General features: G+C 41.0%; 2 protein-coding genes across 4 annotated transcripts in view; one reads left to right on the top strand and one right to left on the bottom strand.

Annotated features, from left to right (window-relative positions):
• The window catches only part of HSPBAP1 (HSPB1 associated protein 1), a 51,071-nt gene extending 41,649 nt beyond the window's left edge, over positions 1–9,422 (bottom strand). Inside the window, exons 1-2 of one of the 3 annotated variants that reach the window (XM_072964006.1) lie at positions 9,321–9,422; positions 7,929–8,532 (exon numbers count right to left, since the gene is read on the bottom strand). In XM_072964006.1, the coding sequence (XP_072820107.1) occupies positions 7,929–7,992 (64 nt within the window). In that variant the 5' untranslated portion in view covers positions 7,993–8,532; positions 9,321–9,422. Of the gene's footprint in view, positions 1–7,928; positions 8,533–8,964; positions 9,102–9,320 lie in introns of those variants that run through there. The other 2 variants (XM_072964004.1, XM_072963997.1) reach the window with 2 other exon arrangements.
• A 127-nt stretch (positions 9,423–9,549) lies between these two features.
• Positions 9,550–18,427, top strand: part of SLC49A4 (solute carrier family 49 member 4) — a 68,610-nt gene continuing 59,732 nt past the window's right edge. Inside the window, exon 1 of the mRNA XM_006215755.4 lies at positions 9,550–9,901. Within this exon, the coding sequence (XP_006215817.2) occupies positions 9,550–9,901 (352 nt within the window). The remainder of the gene's footprint in view (positions 9,902–18,427) is intronic.

Raw genomic sequence — 18,427 nt, 5'->3', positions numbered from 1 at the left:
TAGTTTCCAGAACACTCTCCCAATATTGACAGAATACAACAACGATCCTGAAATTGACATTAACTCATTTCTTCATGTCAGGTACAATTTTAATAACTATTAATTTAAAATTTAATAGTTTTTTTTCATTTTATTTAAAAATTTTCAGAAGGTGACATAAGAGTAAGCCACAAGTTACAATACAGTGATACAGTACAAACAAAACAAATTGGGTCCGAGTATGGTGAGCTGATTTATTTCTAAACATATACATGAAGGCCTATGATGCCTTCATCAATCTGAGGACTCCTGCATATACACACAAGAAATTTTATGGAGACTCATCGATCATCTGGAACGATAGGTATCAGGGTAAAAAATAATGAACATTTAGGCCATGTCGGAAAAACACTGATGGAATTCTGCAAGTACTACTTAGCAAAATGACTGTGTTCATAGTGAAGACGGAATGGTAACACTTACAGCAAAGATGATTTTTCATTTTATAGACACTATTTTAATATGTCAATGCAAACTAAGACAGCTCTCCTGAAAGTTAGTATAATGCTTAAATAAAATGATGAATTGTCATAAACTCTTTGAATTTCAAGATCTAGAAGGTGGTGCCAATGAAAAAAACATGAAGTGTTGAGGCTCATGACCGGACCTTGCCAATACCAGTGCATGGTGTGGTGGTGAACACCAGGCAGGTTCCGTCTGGGGACCAGCGACAGTTCCACACTGAACATTTACCATCCTCTTCTTCCCATCTTCTTACCCTGATAACTCCTGCCCAGTTAACCCAGAAAATTGTCTTCTCCTCCTCACATTAATCCACTTATGAGCCAGAAAATGACTCATAAACAATGTTTCTAAGTTCCTAAACCTAAAGCAAGGAAACGTAAATCTGTATTTTAAGTCAAGTTAATACTCGAAAGATTGATGTCTCAAAGACTAGCCCTAACTTTAAAATGCTCCAGACTACCTTCAAACTGTCTAACAAAACAGTCCCACTTCTTCAGCCTCCACTAAGTAAATCTGCCATAATTCAGAAAAAACTGGTTATTTCACCTCACTTTTTATCAAAAATTTTCAACAGTAGAGTCCTGGAGAAATATCTGCATGCTAATATTCATAGGAGCACTATTCATCACAGCTAAAAGGTGGAAGCAATCTGTGGAAGCAATCTGAAAGTCCACTGACAGATGACTGTATAAATAAACTGATCATAAATGCAGTGGAATGTTATTCAGCCTAAAATAAGTTTGGAAATACTGTCACATGCTACAACACGGATGAACCCTGAGGACATTTTGCCAAGTATAAAAAGCCAGTATCACAGAAAGACAAGTACTGTATTATTCCACTTCTTTGAGGTATCTAAAACAGTGAAATTTAAACAGCAAGTAGAATGGCAGCTACCTGCGGCTGAGGGGAGAGGGGAGAGGGGAGTTGTTTACCCGGTATAGAGATTCAGATTTGCAAGATGAAAAGGATTTGGAGATCTATTGCACATTAATGTGAACATACTTACTACTGAACAGTACACCTAAAAATGGTTAAGATGATAAATTTTATGTAATTTGTTTTTTTTCACAATTTAAAAAAATATTCAATAGTACTGCTTTATCATTATCGAATATGAAGTACTTTAGCTACAGATGAATTACACATGTGCTCTAATGTGGGACTTTTTTACTTTTTAAGATCACACAGGGCTTTGTTTTTCTTCAAACTTCCTTGCCTCCTACCCTTGTTAAAAATGAGAACAAGAATGACATGGAGAACATGACACCTTTAACTGAACAAGAGTAAATCCAGTTGTGTAGGAGTGTTAGCTATGTGTGAGACTCAGGTCCACACGACTCTGGAATGAGGAACTGCCTTGGGCAGGACTGGAAGAACAGTTGGGAAGGACTCATCTTTATTTTCACCAAGGTGTAAACCTGGCTATAACCAAAACTACAAGATTACGGGCAGGGGATTAATAGATACAAACTATTGTGTATAAAATAGATAAGCAAAAAGGATATAATGAATAGCACAGAGAATTACAGCTATTATCTTGTAGTAATTTTTAATGGAATGTAATTTGTAAAAATACTGAATCATTACACTGTACACCTGAAATGAATATAATACTGTAAATCAACTATACTTCAATTAAAAATTAATCAAAAAATTTTAAAAAAATTTTGAAAACTATGAGAGCCCAATGGAAATATAATTACCTCAGTCTGAAAGACAATCAGATTCAAAGAATTGCAATTTTTTTCACTGAAATGCTTCAAGCAATGTATGATCCTGGAAGTAACAGCTCACATTTCGAATTTAAGTTGATTCTTAACAGTAAGTAGTTTCATGTTTGTTTTAGTCAATTTTTAAGAGTAGTTTTAGGTTCACAACAAAATTAAGAGGAAGGTACAGGAAGTTCCCATATACCCTCTCCCCTCACATACATGGCTTCCCCATTATCAACATTTCCACCAGAATGGAACATTTTTTACCAAAGATGGAACCTAAACTGGCACATCATAATTACCCAAAGGCCATAGTTTATCTTAAGAGTTCACTCTTGTGTTATGTTGTCTACGGATTTGAACGAAAGTATAAACAAATATATATCCATCACTATAATATCACACAAAGTATTTTCACTGTCTCCCAAATCCTCTGTGCTTACTTCTGTTTTTAATAAATTCCAAGTTGTTACTTCAAACAAAAAATATCACATCCTTGTGGTACATATATACACAATGGAGTATTATTCGGCCTTAAAAAGGAGAAAAATTTGCCATTTGCAACAACATGCATGAATATAGAAGGGTATTATGCTAAGTCAGGCAGAGAAAGACAAACATCACATGACCCCACTTAATGTGGAATCTAAAAAAACAGAACAAAGAAACAAGCAAACAAAACAAAAACAGACTTTAAGACACAGAGAACAAACAGGTGGTTGCCAGAGGGAAGGGAGGTGTGGGTGGGCAAAAAAGGTGAAGGAGAGAGTAAGAGGTACAAACCTCCAGTTATAAAATAAGTAAGTTGTGAAAATGTGAAAATGTAATATACAGATAAGGAATGTAGTCAATAATATTGTAATAGCTGTATGGGGGCAGATAGTTACTAGCTAGGCTTGTAGTGGTGATCATTTCCTAATATACACAAATGTCAAATCACTATGTAGTATACCTGAAACTAATATAATATTGTATGTCAAATATATTTCAATTAAAAATAAATTACGTGAGGATATATTTTAAAGATAGGCATGAACAATGTACAGAATAAGCAAGCTCCAGAAGTAGAAATTTGTGTAGTGATAGTGAATTCTGCAGATATAAAACTGATGAATTCAGTTTTATTCTACTTGAGCAGAAAAAATCCTCATCCTCACTATCTTCTTTTTCATAGTTACAAATAAAAAGCTTTTTATCTCTTAAAAAAAAATAAATAAATTACATCCTTAAAGGCATGTTAAAACCTGTTACTCTGACATCCCTAGAGCTTAGTACAGTGCTTGGCAAAAACACCACATAAGTGTTTTCTGAGTTCACACCTCATTTTTAGCAATGTATAAAACTTTATTAAAATTAACCCTTTGCTTCCCCCCTTCTGCATAATGAACTATTGAGCACGCTCACAAACAGTGTCGAAACAAAGGCATCAGTTCCACAATTTACACTTACCTCCACCAGTTCCCTTTCCTGCTCCCAATCACACTATCACTGACTCCTAATCACCCGCACCCTATGGCAACTTGACAAAGCTTCTCTCTAAAGCCGCCAGTACCTCTCTCCACTTCCTCACTCTGTGTGGTGCCCTGCTCTGTTTTTCTGAGAAAACCAAAACCCATGATTTACCTCTTCTTCATGTCAACATTTCTGGTTCACCCTGCTCTTCTCTGGTCTCCAGGGACAAGCTCTTCCTCCTTTCACCTGTGTACCCTGACACCTTCAACTGTCTCCTCACTTCCTTTCCCACCCTCTGCCTCCTATATGCCTTGGGCTTTTTTCTCCACTCACTTCCACTCCTGGTCTCTTTATCAGAAATGACCTCTTCCACTCATTTCTATATTAAAACTATGGTTGGCCCTCAGTATCCGATGGGGATTGGTTCCAGGACCCCTAAGGATACCAAATCCCTGGGTGCTCAAGTCCCTTAGAGTGGGCCTGCTGGACCTGTGACTGCGTGCGGGGGGCGGGCTGTATCCCAAACCTTCAAATGACTCTAGGAAGCATAGACCAATCCAATCTGTGTTCACTCTTTCTCCTCTCAGCCCCCAAAGCACTTAAGGTGTGTATAATTACATCCCATCTAATTGCCTCCTGCTGTGTGGATGTGTACTATACTATAAGCCTTTTTATCTGTGTCCTTTTCCCTCAAATTATACCTACAGCTATTTTAGGGCAAGGACTGTCTTCAACCTCACTGTAAGACAGAGTCTCCTGTTTATTGATAAAAAATATTCAATATTTTTTGATAATGGAGTAGTAAGTGCTCAAAAATTAACTTTTCTATGACTTTCATAATATTTATTACTACACTGAACATACCAAACCTTTCACATGCGTTTACTTAATATATGCATTTTTTTCTTATCCTTTATTCACATAAGCATTATCTAACTTAAAGGAAAATCCTTTTTGCCCATTTAACTTATTTTGTAATGGTAATAAGCAATCACCCCAAAGTGGTGTTTCTGGGGAGGTGACAGTTTAAAACAGGGTTGAAAGTTTCACAGATAGATTCAGAGAATCCTTTCATACTAAAATTTAACATCACCTGCAAAAATGTGTATACTTGCTATATTTTTCAGGGGAGCAAATCTTACTTTCATCAGATTTTTTCCCCTCCTTAGGACTTCAAGATTAAGAATCACAAGTTTCCTCAAAAAGTTAAATGTGGAATTACCATGTAACACAAAAATTCCACTCTTAGATATACACCCAAGAGAAACTGAAAACATATGTTCATACAGAAACTTGGAAACAAATGTTCACAGCATAAATAGTATTATTCATAACGGCCCCAAAGTGGAAACAACCCAAATGTCCATCAACTGATGAATGGATACACAAAATGTGGTATATCCACACTACAGAATATTATTCAGCCACAGAAAATACGGAAGTACTGATAACATGCCACAGTCTAGATGAACCTTGAAAATATTATGCTATCTGAAAGAATCCAGACACAAAAGGCCACATACTGTATGATTCCATTTCCATGAAATGTCCAGAATAGGCAAATCCCTAGAGACAGAGTAGATTAGTGATTGCCAGGGGCTGGAGAGAGGGGTAAGTGGGGGTGTGACTGCTAATGGGCACCAGGTTTCTTTCTGCTGTGATGAAAATGTTCTGGAATTACAGTAGTGATGGATGCAGAACTTTGTGAATATACTAAAAACCACTGATTGTACACTTTAAAAGGGTGAATTTATGGTATGTGAATAAAGAATAAAAACCTCCTCTTCTGCAGCTACCTGTTAGATATCTTCTTCTGCATCATCCTTTCAAACCTGAACTCTATGCATTCACATTAAAACTCAACAACTACTTCCTTTTCTTCAGGTTCCTAATTTACATGTAGTTTCTCAGGCCGGAAAATTTCAGAGATGTCGCCAATTTCTTCTCTCTCAGTTTCAACATCACTTGCCAGCACTTTCTATTCACAATAAAAACAGTTAGCATTCTTGAATATGTAATTCCTGCCAGACACTCTGCTAGATGCTCTTCAAGTATCTTTCATTTTCACAACAGGCATGCATCTTACAAAGGAGTTGCTGAGGCTTAGGGGGACTAAGTACCTTGTCCTTCAGTCTTTCTCTGTCCAATCTATCTTCCACTCTTCAGCTACAGTGATCTTCCTAAAACCAATGCTGATTGTGTTACTCCCACACATAAGGCTCTTCAAAGGCTCCACACTATTACAAAGTCCAGACTCCTTCATCTGGTACAAGGCGCCCTTCTGGGGCAGCTCATTCCTCATACCAGCTTCTTTCTGTTCCTGGATCATGCCATGCTCTTTCTCCTCTTGCCTCTAGACCTGGCATGAGGTTCCCTTATTCATTCACTCAACAAGTAAGTATTCAGTGCCCACTATGAGCCTGGCATTGTATTTGCTGCTTGGGCAAATGTGGTGAATAAAACAGATCCTACCCTCAAGGTACTTAAGGTCTAAAAGAAGAAACGATAATAAACAAGTAATTACAGACTGCGGTAAGTGAAATGAAGGAAGTTGGATGCTGTATTATAGAACATGTAGGGTTAGGGGTCAGGGGCAAACTACAATGACTGTTTTAGATAGGTTAATCTGGTAAGGTCTCATACATACTTACACCACCATACATAAGGTGGTGACATACTTTAAAACCTGAAGATTAACAAGCCAGCTATAGGAAAAGCAGGTAAGGGCAGAGGGGGCAATGAATGACAAGAGATTCTCCTGGAAACATCAGTAGAGCCCAGCCTAAGGATTTTTGTAGGCCATGGTTAGGAGTTTGGATTTTAATCTAAGTTCTTAGTGCAGTGGATTTCACTGAGGAATTTTAAGTAAGAAAATGTCATTTTTTGCCGCTGAATGGACAAGGGATTGGAGGGACACAGAGAGGAAATTAGGACACACAGCCTAAAGATATAGTAGTGGTTTAGGTGACAAATGTGGATGATTTGGATAAAGGTGTGACAGTGAAGGAGGAAAAAAGTAGACAGATTAGATGCAGAGTTTGACATGACTTGCAAAGTCATTAGCTGAAAGTGAGGAAGAGATGAAGAGAGGATACAGAGTTTAAGGAATGGTCACTGGAGAAAGAAAGCAGGCTTACTACAGAAACAGAGGATCAGAAGGATCTCAGGCCCATACTGAGTAAATACTCAAGAGGCCGACCATTTTCATTTTATAATGTCATCAACTTGCCCAGGACTTTTTCCAGCAAAGTTCAGCCACATAAGTACAGGTGCAGAGGGCAAAATGTTGGGCTCATCGAGAGTATGGATTTTGCCAGAAGAATAAAAGACAAGCAGGGACAAGAGAATAGTGTATTTTCAAGGGAGGGATAATAAAAACAAACTATGATATGCACTCTAAACTGGATAAGGGTGTACAGATGGACAGAAAACGGATGAACTGGAGGTACAGATGAAGTTCAGGAATAGTTTCTTTGGGGTACATAAGCAAGGGAGTTATAAAGGCAGGATTCTGTGGTCAGATAGTAAGAAGTTGTAATTTGCTTCTTGTGCTTGGAATGGTCATTGCCCCCTCTAGGCAAACATGACTATTTGATCTCCAACCACATCCATCCTGTGCTTTTCTGCTCCCTGACTTCCCACGAGTCCCCAGCATTACCACATAAGTTAGTCACTATCTCATCCAATCATAAAGGCCCACCTTAAACCATTTCTTCCATGAAGCATTTATGTTTTCCCCACTAGGACCTCTCCTGGTGACAACCCTCACTCAGTGTGCACTACTAATAGTATTCATGTTACCACCCATTAGTTATTCTTTTTCCTTTCTAGGACTCTTTTACTCAACTGGGAAAAGGCACTGTTATATACAGTCAAAGGTGTCTGGATTCCGTGGCAGTACCCAGAACAGCGCCAGGCACGGAGCAATCATTCAATAAATGCTAACAGAGATCTCAAGCTCACCGACCTCTAAATGTCAACCGTTCTCTAAAGCAGGATTCCACTTAAATCATAATCCTGTTAACAAAAGTCCCAGAGATCTGCATTTACCTCAAGGGTGGGATGGAGGGATACCAGACCTGCACGATGATCGAAAATCTGGATGCCACAATTTGAAAAAAGCCACGTTCACCAGAAAACAAATAATTGTTCTCACAGCTCACTGCAGGGCCAGCGAGACAAACGGCCACATGAGAGGTGCCAAGCGTCAGCAGGCACGGGGTTGTACTCATGGTCTGACTTCTGCCTAACACCTACCTTCCACCTCTCCAGCTCCAGACGCAGGGCCCGCATCAGTGATCGCCCCGGCGTCCGCTGCCATGGCTTGCAGTACGCGGGCTCCACCAGAACCCAAAAACGAAGTGGAGCGGGAGCCTGGTCCAAGAAATGCCAAATCCGGGCTCTGAACCCGCAGCACAGGAAGGAGTCGCAGCGGTTGCTACACGGCTCTTCCGGAAGCGCGGCGCGCGTGAAAGTCACGTGACGGGCACCGGGCGGGGCCACGCAGGTTTGTTTTGATTCTCCGGTGGTTGAAACGTAAGCACGTGGTCTCGGTTGTGGCGCTTTTTACCTTCTCCAGACCGCAGGCTTTCAGTGTAGTCTTGGCTTCGTTTCTACTTTTTTTGTTTGTTTGTTTTCCGGTCAAGTCCTTCCTTTTCGCCTTGGCGCTTTCCTCCGCACAACAATATTGAAGTTTTAGGGGATGGTTTGCTTTTTTGTGAGGCTCAGGGCAGTGGAAAGTGGCTCTGCGTTTGCTTACCCTGTAGCCGCTCTTTCCAGCCTTGGATACCAGGAGCGCTTACGCTTCTCTTCCTCTTCTCTTCCCCTCTGGCAGCAACATGACTCCATCTGGTTTTCCTGGCTGCGGGGGAATGTGAACCTCAGGCAGATGTACTTTAATTGCGTTCCCTTTGACTCATTTCCCGACCCAAACAAGCCAAATCGCTTGACTTAGGTTTTCAAGGACACTAACTGACAGCTGTCAGGCTTTTGGATTGTGTATCAAAATAAACAACCGGCTGCTTAATCAAGAGATCAGCAACCTCCACCCTCCTCGTTTACTCTTCGTCTGGTCAAAATCATAATAACTGGAGCTGGATCTAGGTCATTTGGGGGCAGAAATGTTCCAGCTTTAATCAGCATATCTTTATTTCTCTCCTATTAATGTCAAGCAAAAGAGTTCTATATCATGTGTATATACATGAATGAATGAAACTGACTCGTTTATAATTTCCTTATTGGGTATGTAAAGCACACACACAAAAAACAGCTGATTAAACCAGGCAGTACTAACCGCACACACACAAAAACAAATGACTTTCATGCAGCGATCCTATGGGTCCCTCAATCTCCCCCTCTAATTTCGGAAGTTATAGACCCAGCAGAAATGAGAATAAACCTAATACAGAAGCAAGCATTCGCTTAAGTGACCGGAGATCTCGGAGTTGTTTATTAGGCACATGACGTCAACTTGGACACTTCCTCCAGCAGTCCCAGGTTCCTCGCCCAACCTCCTCTATTACAGCCTCTCTGGGAGTTTCCTTTTCCGAGCTCAGCCGCGCTCCTCCCACCCTTTCCAGTTCCTCCCGGTCCCGGCTCTAGGACGCCGGCCTCACGCTCTCCCAAGGCTCGGTTTCCTCTCCACGGTACCTGGCGTGGAGGGGGCAGCCGTCCGGCACTCCAGCTGCATCCAGCAGGTCGCACCTGCCCCGCCTCCTCGCCCGGGCCGGCTTGCGCGGCGCAGGCGTACCGACGCGGCCGGGAGGCGGAGAGGCCCAAAGCAACCTCGGCCTCCGCCTCCTCCAGCCGTATCCGCGCGGGGCTGGTCGGCTGACACCCGGACGGCTCCGGGCAGGGGCCCCGCGGGCTGCGCGTCGTAATGGGCTCCGGCTGGAGTAGCGAGGAGGAGCGGCAGCCGCTGCTGGGGCCTGGACTCGGGCCTGCGCCGGGGACTGCTTGGAGAAGCCGGGAGGCGGCGGCGGCGGCGGCGGCGGCGCTGCCGGCAGCCGCCGGGAGTCCCGGGCGAGTGTACGGGCGCCGCTGGCTGGTGCTTCTGCTCTTTTCCCTGCTGGGATTCGCGCAGGGCCTGGTCTGGAACACCTGGGGCCCCATCCAGAACTCGGCGCGCCAGGCCTACGGCTTCTCTAGCTGGGACATCGCGCTCCTCGTGCTGTGGGGGCCCATCGGCTTCCTTCCCTGCTTCGCGTTCACGTGGCTCCTGGACAAGAGAGGTGAGCGGGTCTCGGGAGCGCCGGCCGTCTCTGTCACTCCTGGGGGAGCCAACTCCCTCGGCTTCGTCTTAGGGGTTGTGTGAGGTGACCGAGTGTTGCTGGCATCCCATTCCTGACTAGGAGCCCTCCGTCTCCAAGACAAATATGGGAAGGCTTCTTTACAGATAGTGTTCTTATCGAGGCCTATTATGCAACAGCAGGGATTAAGCTACCTCTAAATGTTCAAGTTTTTGCGTAATTGGACATCAGAGCATCCCCGTGCACGTGCTATGTGTGTTTTTTACACCTGACAAAAATGACTGATGCTTTGACTTAAAAGGGATTGAGGGATGTTGAGGGTGAAAGGTCAGAAAATAGACTGAGGATGCCCAGATACAAGGAAGTAATGAGTTGGCTTTGCGTAATAGATGACTCCAACCCAGGAAGAACTGTTGAGAAACTCGGATCTGAAGCTTTGGTTTCTGGAAGATGGTGCACAGCAGCTTTAAGCTTTAAACTATGTGGATGTGACCAGGTGGCTGTGTCAGTTGAGATTTTTAACTCTCAGATAAAGCTAGCAGATGAATGAAGGCTCTTACTCTGGACAGACATCTCCCTTTATCACTTGCCAGTATGATTCTGTGAGGAGGAAAAAAGGTCATAGGCTTGAATGATAAGGCATTGAATGGTACCACACAAGTGTGGGTAAATGTTTCATGATCAATGTGTTTAGCTACTGAAAAGGACAATTTTAGGCATAGAAGTGTAGTATCTAAAACAAGAAGAGAAATAGTTTGACATGCTCTACTCGTGTTCAGTTCTGAGCATTAATTTTAAGAAGGCCTTTGGCAAACTGGAGTACTTTTAAAGTTGTGTGACAAGAATGTAAAGGATGTTAAAAAAAATCATAATGTGCCAGATGAAAGGAATTGGGTGTGTCAAGCTTCAAAAAGAAACTTGAGGCAGAATATAAAATATGTGAAGATCAAGTAAATGAGGAATTAGACTTAATGTGTGTAGTTCTAGGAGGAAGAACTAAGCTTTGTGAAGTTACAAAGGGCTGTAACTCAAAGTGATGCAAGGAAGAACCTTCTAACAATGAAAGTGTCCAGTCCTGGCAGGTGTGTCTTGACTGGCGTGGAACTTCTAGGTAGTGCAAGTACGAAGGCAGAGAGATACGTGCTAGATGCTGAGAAAAGGCTTCTTACACTGAATGGAGGTTATCCTTGTTTGATTTTGTTTGTTTGTGTTTAAACTAAATTTAGACTTTATTTGCATTTCACCAGTTTTTCCACTAATATCTTTTTTTTTCCTGACCCAAGATTCCAGTCAAGAGCCCCAGATTGCATTGTTACTTCTCGTTAATCTCTTCCAATTTGTGACAATTCCTCTATCATTCCTTACAAGGTTGGCTAATTTAAGGGGAAATGCTATTTTATTGTTTCTTTTTATTAACAGTTTTCAGTAGTACTCCCTAAATTTAGCCAACCTTGTTTTTATGGTAGAAAAATGTTTATTTTTACCCTTTTCTATTAGAATTGTATCTACTCTCCTTGGCCAGATAAATTAGGACCTACTTATTCTCTTTATAAAATAAGTTACTTTGTAAGTTCTTTCAGAGTTCCTCCACGGATGTGGTGAATTCAATTTTATATTTTCTGTTGGTTGGAGCAACAGAAAATAAATTTAAAATTCTCTCGTTTGGAAAATGGCTTCCTTTTCAGTAGGAGAAAGCCAGTACAGTTTTGTATGTTGGCTGTCCTGCTGCAGATGTCCTATGTGCATACATAGAAGTAAGTTCCTGGCATCTCTGGGTGCTAAAGTATCTTTCTCACTAAGGGGTAGACAGCTGTCTGGTCTTCCTGCTGTCATGGGTCTCACCTAGCTTAGTAGAAGACCAGTTATCTTCCTGAAATTGGTTTTGTATCCTCTCACTCCTTTTCATTTTCCAGCAAGGAGGTAGGAAGGGACCACCTAGTAAGATAACAGGAGAGCCAAAAGTGAGTGTGCCCTAGAAGCCAGGTGAAGAAAGTTTCAAGAAGGAGCTAACACCTAAATTAGTGTTAAGCTCTAGGGAGATATCCCTCAGGGAGCCTACATTCTAGTGAGGATATCCAGGCACCAAACAACAATAAAATTAAATATGTAGTGTGTCAGGGGGTGATAAATATTTTGGAGAAAAATGAAGCAAGACAAGGGAGAAAGGAGATGTGATTGGGTGATACTCTCTCTGGACTGTCAGGGAGGGCCTTCCTGATAACGTGTGTTTGAGCAGAGACTTGAGGGAAAAAAGGAAACCTGACTTGTCGATTCTGGACAAGACTGTTTCAAAGACAAAGGTCCTAAACTAGTTTGACATATCTGAGAAAGAGCAATGAGGCTTATGTGGCTGAGTTAAGCCACAAGGGGAACCACCACAGGAGATGTCAGAGAGGTGGTGGGAGGCCTAATTCATGCAGGACCTCAGAGGCCACTGTAAGGACTTTGGCTGTTAAGAAGTGAGGAGGCCTCACTCTGCTGGAAGGTTTGAACAGAAGAGTAAAATGATGGCTCTGCTCTTGTCTCAAGAACAAGACTGGGAAGACCAGTTGGGAGGCTAGTGAAATGACTCAGACAGGGCTGATGGCGACTTCCAATTGGGGTGATAGTAGTGGAGGATTTGAGAAGTGGTTGGATTCCAGATATATGCTGAAAGTAGATTCACCAGGATTTGTTGATGGATCGGATGTGGGGTGTGAAGAAGGGAAAGGAATCTAAGATGTTCTTAGCTTTTTAGCTTTAGTAATTGGGAGAATCAAGCTGCAGTTCACTGAGATGTAGAAGATTGTGGAAGGAGCATTTGGGGGTAGATGGGATGCAGGTCAGGAATTTGAAATGCCTATTAGATATCCAGGTAGGCAGGTTAAACTGTCAGTTGGATTTACAAATACGGGGTTCAGAGAAGAGGCCTGAGCAATAAATTTGGGATGTGTCAACCTATAATGATATTTAGGGTCTTGGAGCTGAGTGAGATCACCTGTGGAGAGAGAAGTTGCTTTAGAAGAAGACTGAGCCCCTGGGCGGTCTGACATTTAGAGCTTGGGAAGATAAGGAAGAACCAGCTAGTGAGGCCTCGGATTTAGCAACGTGGAGATCTTTGGTGTCCTTTAAAAAAATAGTCTCATTGGAGTGGTGGGGGTGAGTTCAAAACAAAATGCAAGGAGAGGAATTAGAGACAATGAATGTAGACATTTATGTCAAGCAGTTACTCTTTAAAGGACAGCAGAGAAATGGGTAGTAGCCAGGGGGAGTGTGGTTACTGAGAAGGCATTTTTAAAGATAAGCGATATTAAAGACTATCTCTGGAATGCAGTGTCCTAATCGATCCAGTAGAAAGCGGGAAATGACAACGCTAGAGAGAGAGGGAAGAACTGCTGTAGCCATGTCCTCGAGTAAGCAAGATGGCATACAGGCCCCCAGAGCGCAAGTAGACAGGTTGGCCTTAGAGAGAAGTGTTGACAGCCAATTCTTCAGTAGTAACAGGAGAGAAGACAGAGTGTATAGATTCGGATGCAGGTGGTGGGTGGTAGGAGCTTGTGGAAGTTATCTTTGTTTAGAGTTCTCAGAAAATATGAACCAAATTTTCGCCTGATAGGATAGGGCAACAGTTATTGGAAGATGGAAGAGAGAGGATGAGTTATGATACTATTTCCTGGGAAAGCAGAGAACACATGCACTAGGAAATACAGTGGAATTGTTGGGCAGCACTAAGGGCCTGCTTTCAGTGACTGGACATTAATGACAAGTGAGACCAATGAGCATAGTTGTGTGTTTTCCTCCAGCCTGTTCTGTTGGGCAAGCACAGGCATGGGCAGAGTTGACAGAGAGAGATGTAACCAGGTTGTGGTTTGCCAGGCGAATAGGACTAAGAAAGTGCAGGCCAAGAGTAGAGGATTGTAGAGAGTGATGTAACAATGGACTATCAAATCTAAACTGGGGAAAGGAGAAAAGGTAACACATGAAAGTGGATGAGAACAAGTAGTAGGCTCCAAAATTGTCATTCTCAATTGGATAAAGAATTTATAGAGTACTAGAGGGCATGAGTGGGAAAGAGAAGGTCATGGTTGAAGAATGGGATGCTTTAAATTAAGATTACTTCATGGATACAATTATGATAAAGATAAAGTCAGAGTATAACCAAGAGGGTGGATGACTGAGGTCGGGTAGAGGACATGATTATGGAATAAGAAGTCAGGGGACGGAGCAGCCAGGATATTGAAAGGGTCATCTCATGGGTATTGAAACCACTTGATTTATGAAAGAAGTAGTTTCCTCTGGAGTAACAATGAGCAAGACAGTTTCAAACTGTGAGGATGCATGATGCAGAGGGAGGTATGTGGTGGTCTGCAGACAGCTGCAGCAGAGAGTGGTGAGTATGACAGTCAGATAGAGTTAGATCAAAGCCTGTTCTGGCCCTGATGGAGTAACAGGAACTGGATCTATCCTTCCATCTAAAACAACTGAAAACAAACAACAGAATCAAAGTATATGAAACAGTGGTGTTTCAGACATTGGACAATAGAGCAGGTAGGTAAAGCAGGACAGAATGCTTTCTCAGAATGACAGAGAACTTCCAGGCAGCAACACAAGACGGGGAGGTCAAGCAGAGCTCCACAGTTTTCCTAAGTTGAGGAGACAGTTGAGAATTCTAAGAGGACAGCATAGCTAGAATTCTTAGGGTGGAGTACCAGAGAGGAAGTTTTAGATCTGCGAGGAGTTCCTCTTGAGTCTTCAGCTGAGCACTCATTACCAGTTACACGTGAGGAAACTACCCAAGTCTGGAAAAAGGACTACCAAAGAGGAGCAGGTAGGACAATTCTCAGAGTTCACACGAGACTGGGAATAGTTCACATTCCCAATAGCCAGAATGGAGAACCTCATAATACATAAGAGGCTGGGTTGAATACTCGGAAGGGCATTGCTTCCGCAGTAAAGACAAACAAGCTCTAGACTAAAGGCTGCTATGGTTCCACCTAATAAAACTTAAAACTACTCCTTGAAAAGATCAGAAGTAACTTAGTATTCCAGAACATTGTTCAAATATATTTAAAGGAGTGAAAAAAAGAAATTCATCACCCAACGGGGTAAAATTCCGAATACCTGACATCCAAATCAGCAATTACCAAGCACGCTAAGGAGCAGGAAAATACAACCCATAAAGAGGAGAAAAGCAATCAGACTGGACCAAGAAATGACACAGAATAGAATTTATAGACAAGGACATCAAAGCAGCTACTGTGTATTACATATGTTTAAGAAGGCAGAAGAAAGCATATTAAGGAGAGACACAGAAAACATAAAAAGACCAGTGTTAAACTTTTAGAGATGAGAACGTTATCTGTGTTTAAGACCCAAAAAATATACTGGGTAAGATTTAACAGCTCATTAGATATTGCAGAAGAAAAGATTAGTGAACTTGAAGATACAGCAATAAATACTGCCCAAAAGAAAACACAAAGAAAAAAAAGATTAAAAACAAAACCCCCACAAGTATCAGTGCAGGACAGTTTTAAGTGTTCTAATATACATGTAACTAGAGTCCCCAAATGAGAAGAGATTGGTAAGGGAAAAGAAAGGGCATGGAGTGAGATGAGGTGGTAATGGGGAGATGGATTGAAGAAATAATGGCAGAAAAATTTCTAAACTTGGTAATATTCATAAACCTACAAATCTAAGACATTCAAGAATCCCAGTGAAAGAAACAGCATGAAGAAAAGCACACCAAGCAAATCTCAGCGTTAATAAAACTACAGCAAGGCACACAATAATCATATTGCTTCAAACCAGAGAAAAAGCATCGAGAGAGAAGAGACTGGGCACTTTAGGGAGGAGAGAGTAACAGTGATCTAAAGTGGCTGGGGAAGCAGTGTCCTCAGGGAAGAGGTTTCAGAGGAGTGAAAAGGTGAACAGAAGAGGGAAAAGCTTGAAAGTAGAGGGATTCCACTGCTCCGCTGATTCTGACCACTCCAGAAGGCACAGTAGAAAGATTTGGGGAACTGAGGAAGTGGCAGGGATGAGATCAGATTATGGGATGCATGAAGCCATATTGGGATAAAGATGACCTGTGAATCTTGGGTCTCTCATGACCAAGGTGAACAGAAAAAGCAGGCACAATATGATGAGTCTCATAGTCTTCAGGGTAGATTGGGGTGGCGATGGTGTGGCTTTTGGGGATAGGGGTAGGTGGTCTTGCCAGGAGCAAACAAAATGCCTGTCTGCACCCCAGCTGATGGAAGTGTGAGGCCTGGGAAGGACAGTTTTGCCAGATAAAACTGATTTCCATGCATCCACTATGGATATGTGCATGGTGGGGTTTTTCCCTTCAATCAACTGTGTATGATGATTTTTAGGTACTTATTGTGGGGGCTCTCTTCCTGTCCCCAGTCGGTTCACCAGCAAAAGGAGTTGGCTCATCTGTTGGAAGGAGGCCTCCTGCAGAGTCTGGCTGCCGTATTTGAGTAGAATTTATTTTTATTTTCAGTCGTTTGGTTTTCCAAAATTATTCCCACACTTTTCATTGGATAGTTTTTGCACTCATGTACTGGTTGTAAATCACTTGGAATCTATTTAATATGAAGATCCTAAATGTCTCATAAGCCTATTTTGGGGGGTTCCTCATACCTCTCCTTCCAAAGTTAGCTGATGTCTTTTTGATTACCTGGAACTATAGAGTCCTGCAGGTCAAGATTCATATGAAATCAAGAAAGCATTCTATTCAAAACTGAGCATCAGCTGAGGTGGATTAAGTAATACTTGGCAACAATTAGAAATAAGAAAGCTACAAGCTGTGACTGTGCTGTTGCTTTATAATAATCTGCTTTCACAACTTCTTTATTCTTAGAAGTTTATATTAGCTGTTAATATTATCATATATTTGATAAATGTCATAATTGAGTAGAAAAGTATTCTAGCTTTCAGCAGTAGTAATAGGAAATGTGTTTATTTGAACCACAGGGCTATACACAATGCCTCAATGCTCACTTGGTGGCTGTTTACCTTGATTACAAACCAAATATTAGAAAAAAAATAAACATCATGTAGAATGTAAGCCTTAATGTCCCAAATCTATAAAATTTTATCTACTATCTCATAGGGCACTCAGTGTAACCTTATAAGAGCAACATTTTCCAAGTTCAGGATATTTATGACCATGAATGTACGTTTTATTAATTATGTTTTATTTCCTATGGCTATAATGTGGTTTTAAAATCTGTGTTCTGTTATTAGAAGCGGTAAATGAGCAGTATGTATGCGTTACTTGTTCCTGAGAAGCACAATTTTCTGTGGTATTCCTTCTGCCAAATTTTATTAATCATATTCAGATCACATAAAAATATTATAAAGCTAACTCAGTTCATACCACAAATTATCCTCAGTGTAGTGTGTATGTGCCTGATCTGAATCTCAAGTTTATTTTCCTTGCTGTGTTTAATCTGCATAATTATAGTTTTGTTGACTTTCAATTTCCTTCAAGCAGAGAAGCCCTTTGAAAACCAAGCATTTAACCATCTCCCCTTTGCCAGAAAAAGAAAGGTCTGGAAAAAAAAATTGCATTAAACAGTCTAAGTCTATTCACTGTGAAATGGTTTCAAGGAGGTCTTGAGTTTGGGAAAAATTGCAAAAAATGTTGCCACCTTTGCCACATACTCAGTGTGAGCCACCTATGTGGTGTGGCAGCTACAAAAAGTAAGGCAGCATTAATTTAGTAGTAAGAAAAGTGCAGCATTCCAACAGTAGGAAGATACAGTCCCATTACATTATTCTGCCATAGTTACTGTGTCTAATTTGGGGTTACCTTATTTTTTAATTTTATATCCTCTTTTGCCCTGTTATCCATGTAACTGACACATTTTCAAAATGATTTTATTTGGGATACAAAGGGAAAAGCTATCTGATCCACATTATCTTCTGAAGTCCTAAGCTGTACTTTTTTTTTAAACAGCGTCATTCTATAAGTTGAAAGCCATCTGATAAATCAAGAAAAATTAAAAGACCATTATATTAATAATTGAAGAGTTCTAATGCACCACCTCCTAAGACCCTATGACAAACTTGTCCTGATTATAGGATAAAATAAGTAATCAGCCAATTGTCTTTTTTTTCAGAAGACTTACAGCAATAATCTGCCATCTTAAACTTTTTAGGGGCAGTTTAGATTTTTTTTTTATTAACAGCTTGCATTTGAAAATTAGAAATTTTATATTTGAGATATAAAACTAAAATACTTTGTCTTTTAAAATTATTTTCTACATTTTTTAGTGTTGTATCTGAATAGAGCTTTCTGATCATTGATTTTAAATATCGAGAACTAATAGAACTTTTTCCTCTATCCTTGATGTGCTCATGCAAGTTTTCTATTAAAGTTAGGATCATTTCATTTTCAGCACACAGAGTTTTTTCCCCTCCGTGTTGGGAGTTATAGAGGAAGCATATACTAGAAGATAATCCCAATATGATTGAATTAAAAAAATCTTTATTCTTAACATTGGACTTACTTGACAAGAAAAT

The sequence above is a fragment of the Vicugna pacos genome, chromosome 1 (assembly GCF_048564905.1).
Source record: "Vicugna pacos chromosome 1, VicPac4, whole genome shotgun sequence".
NCBI classification, from domain to species: Eukaryota; Metazoa; Chordata; class Mammalia; order Artiodactyla; family Camelidae; genus Vicugna; species Vicugna pacos.
The sequence above is the reverse complement of the archived record's forward strand: the minus strand, read 5'-3'. Positions and strand labels throughout refer to the sequence as shown.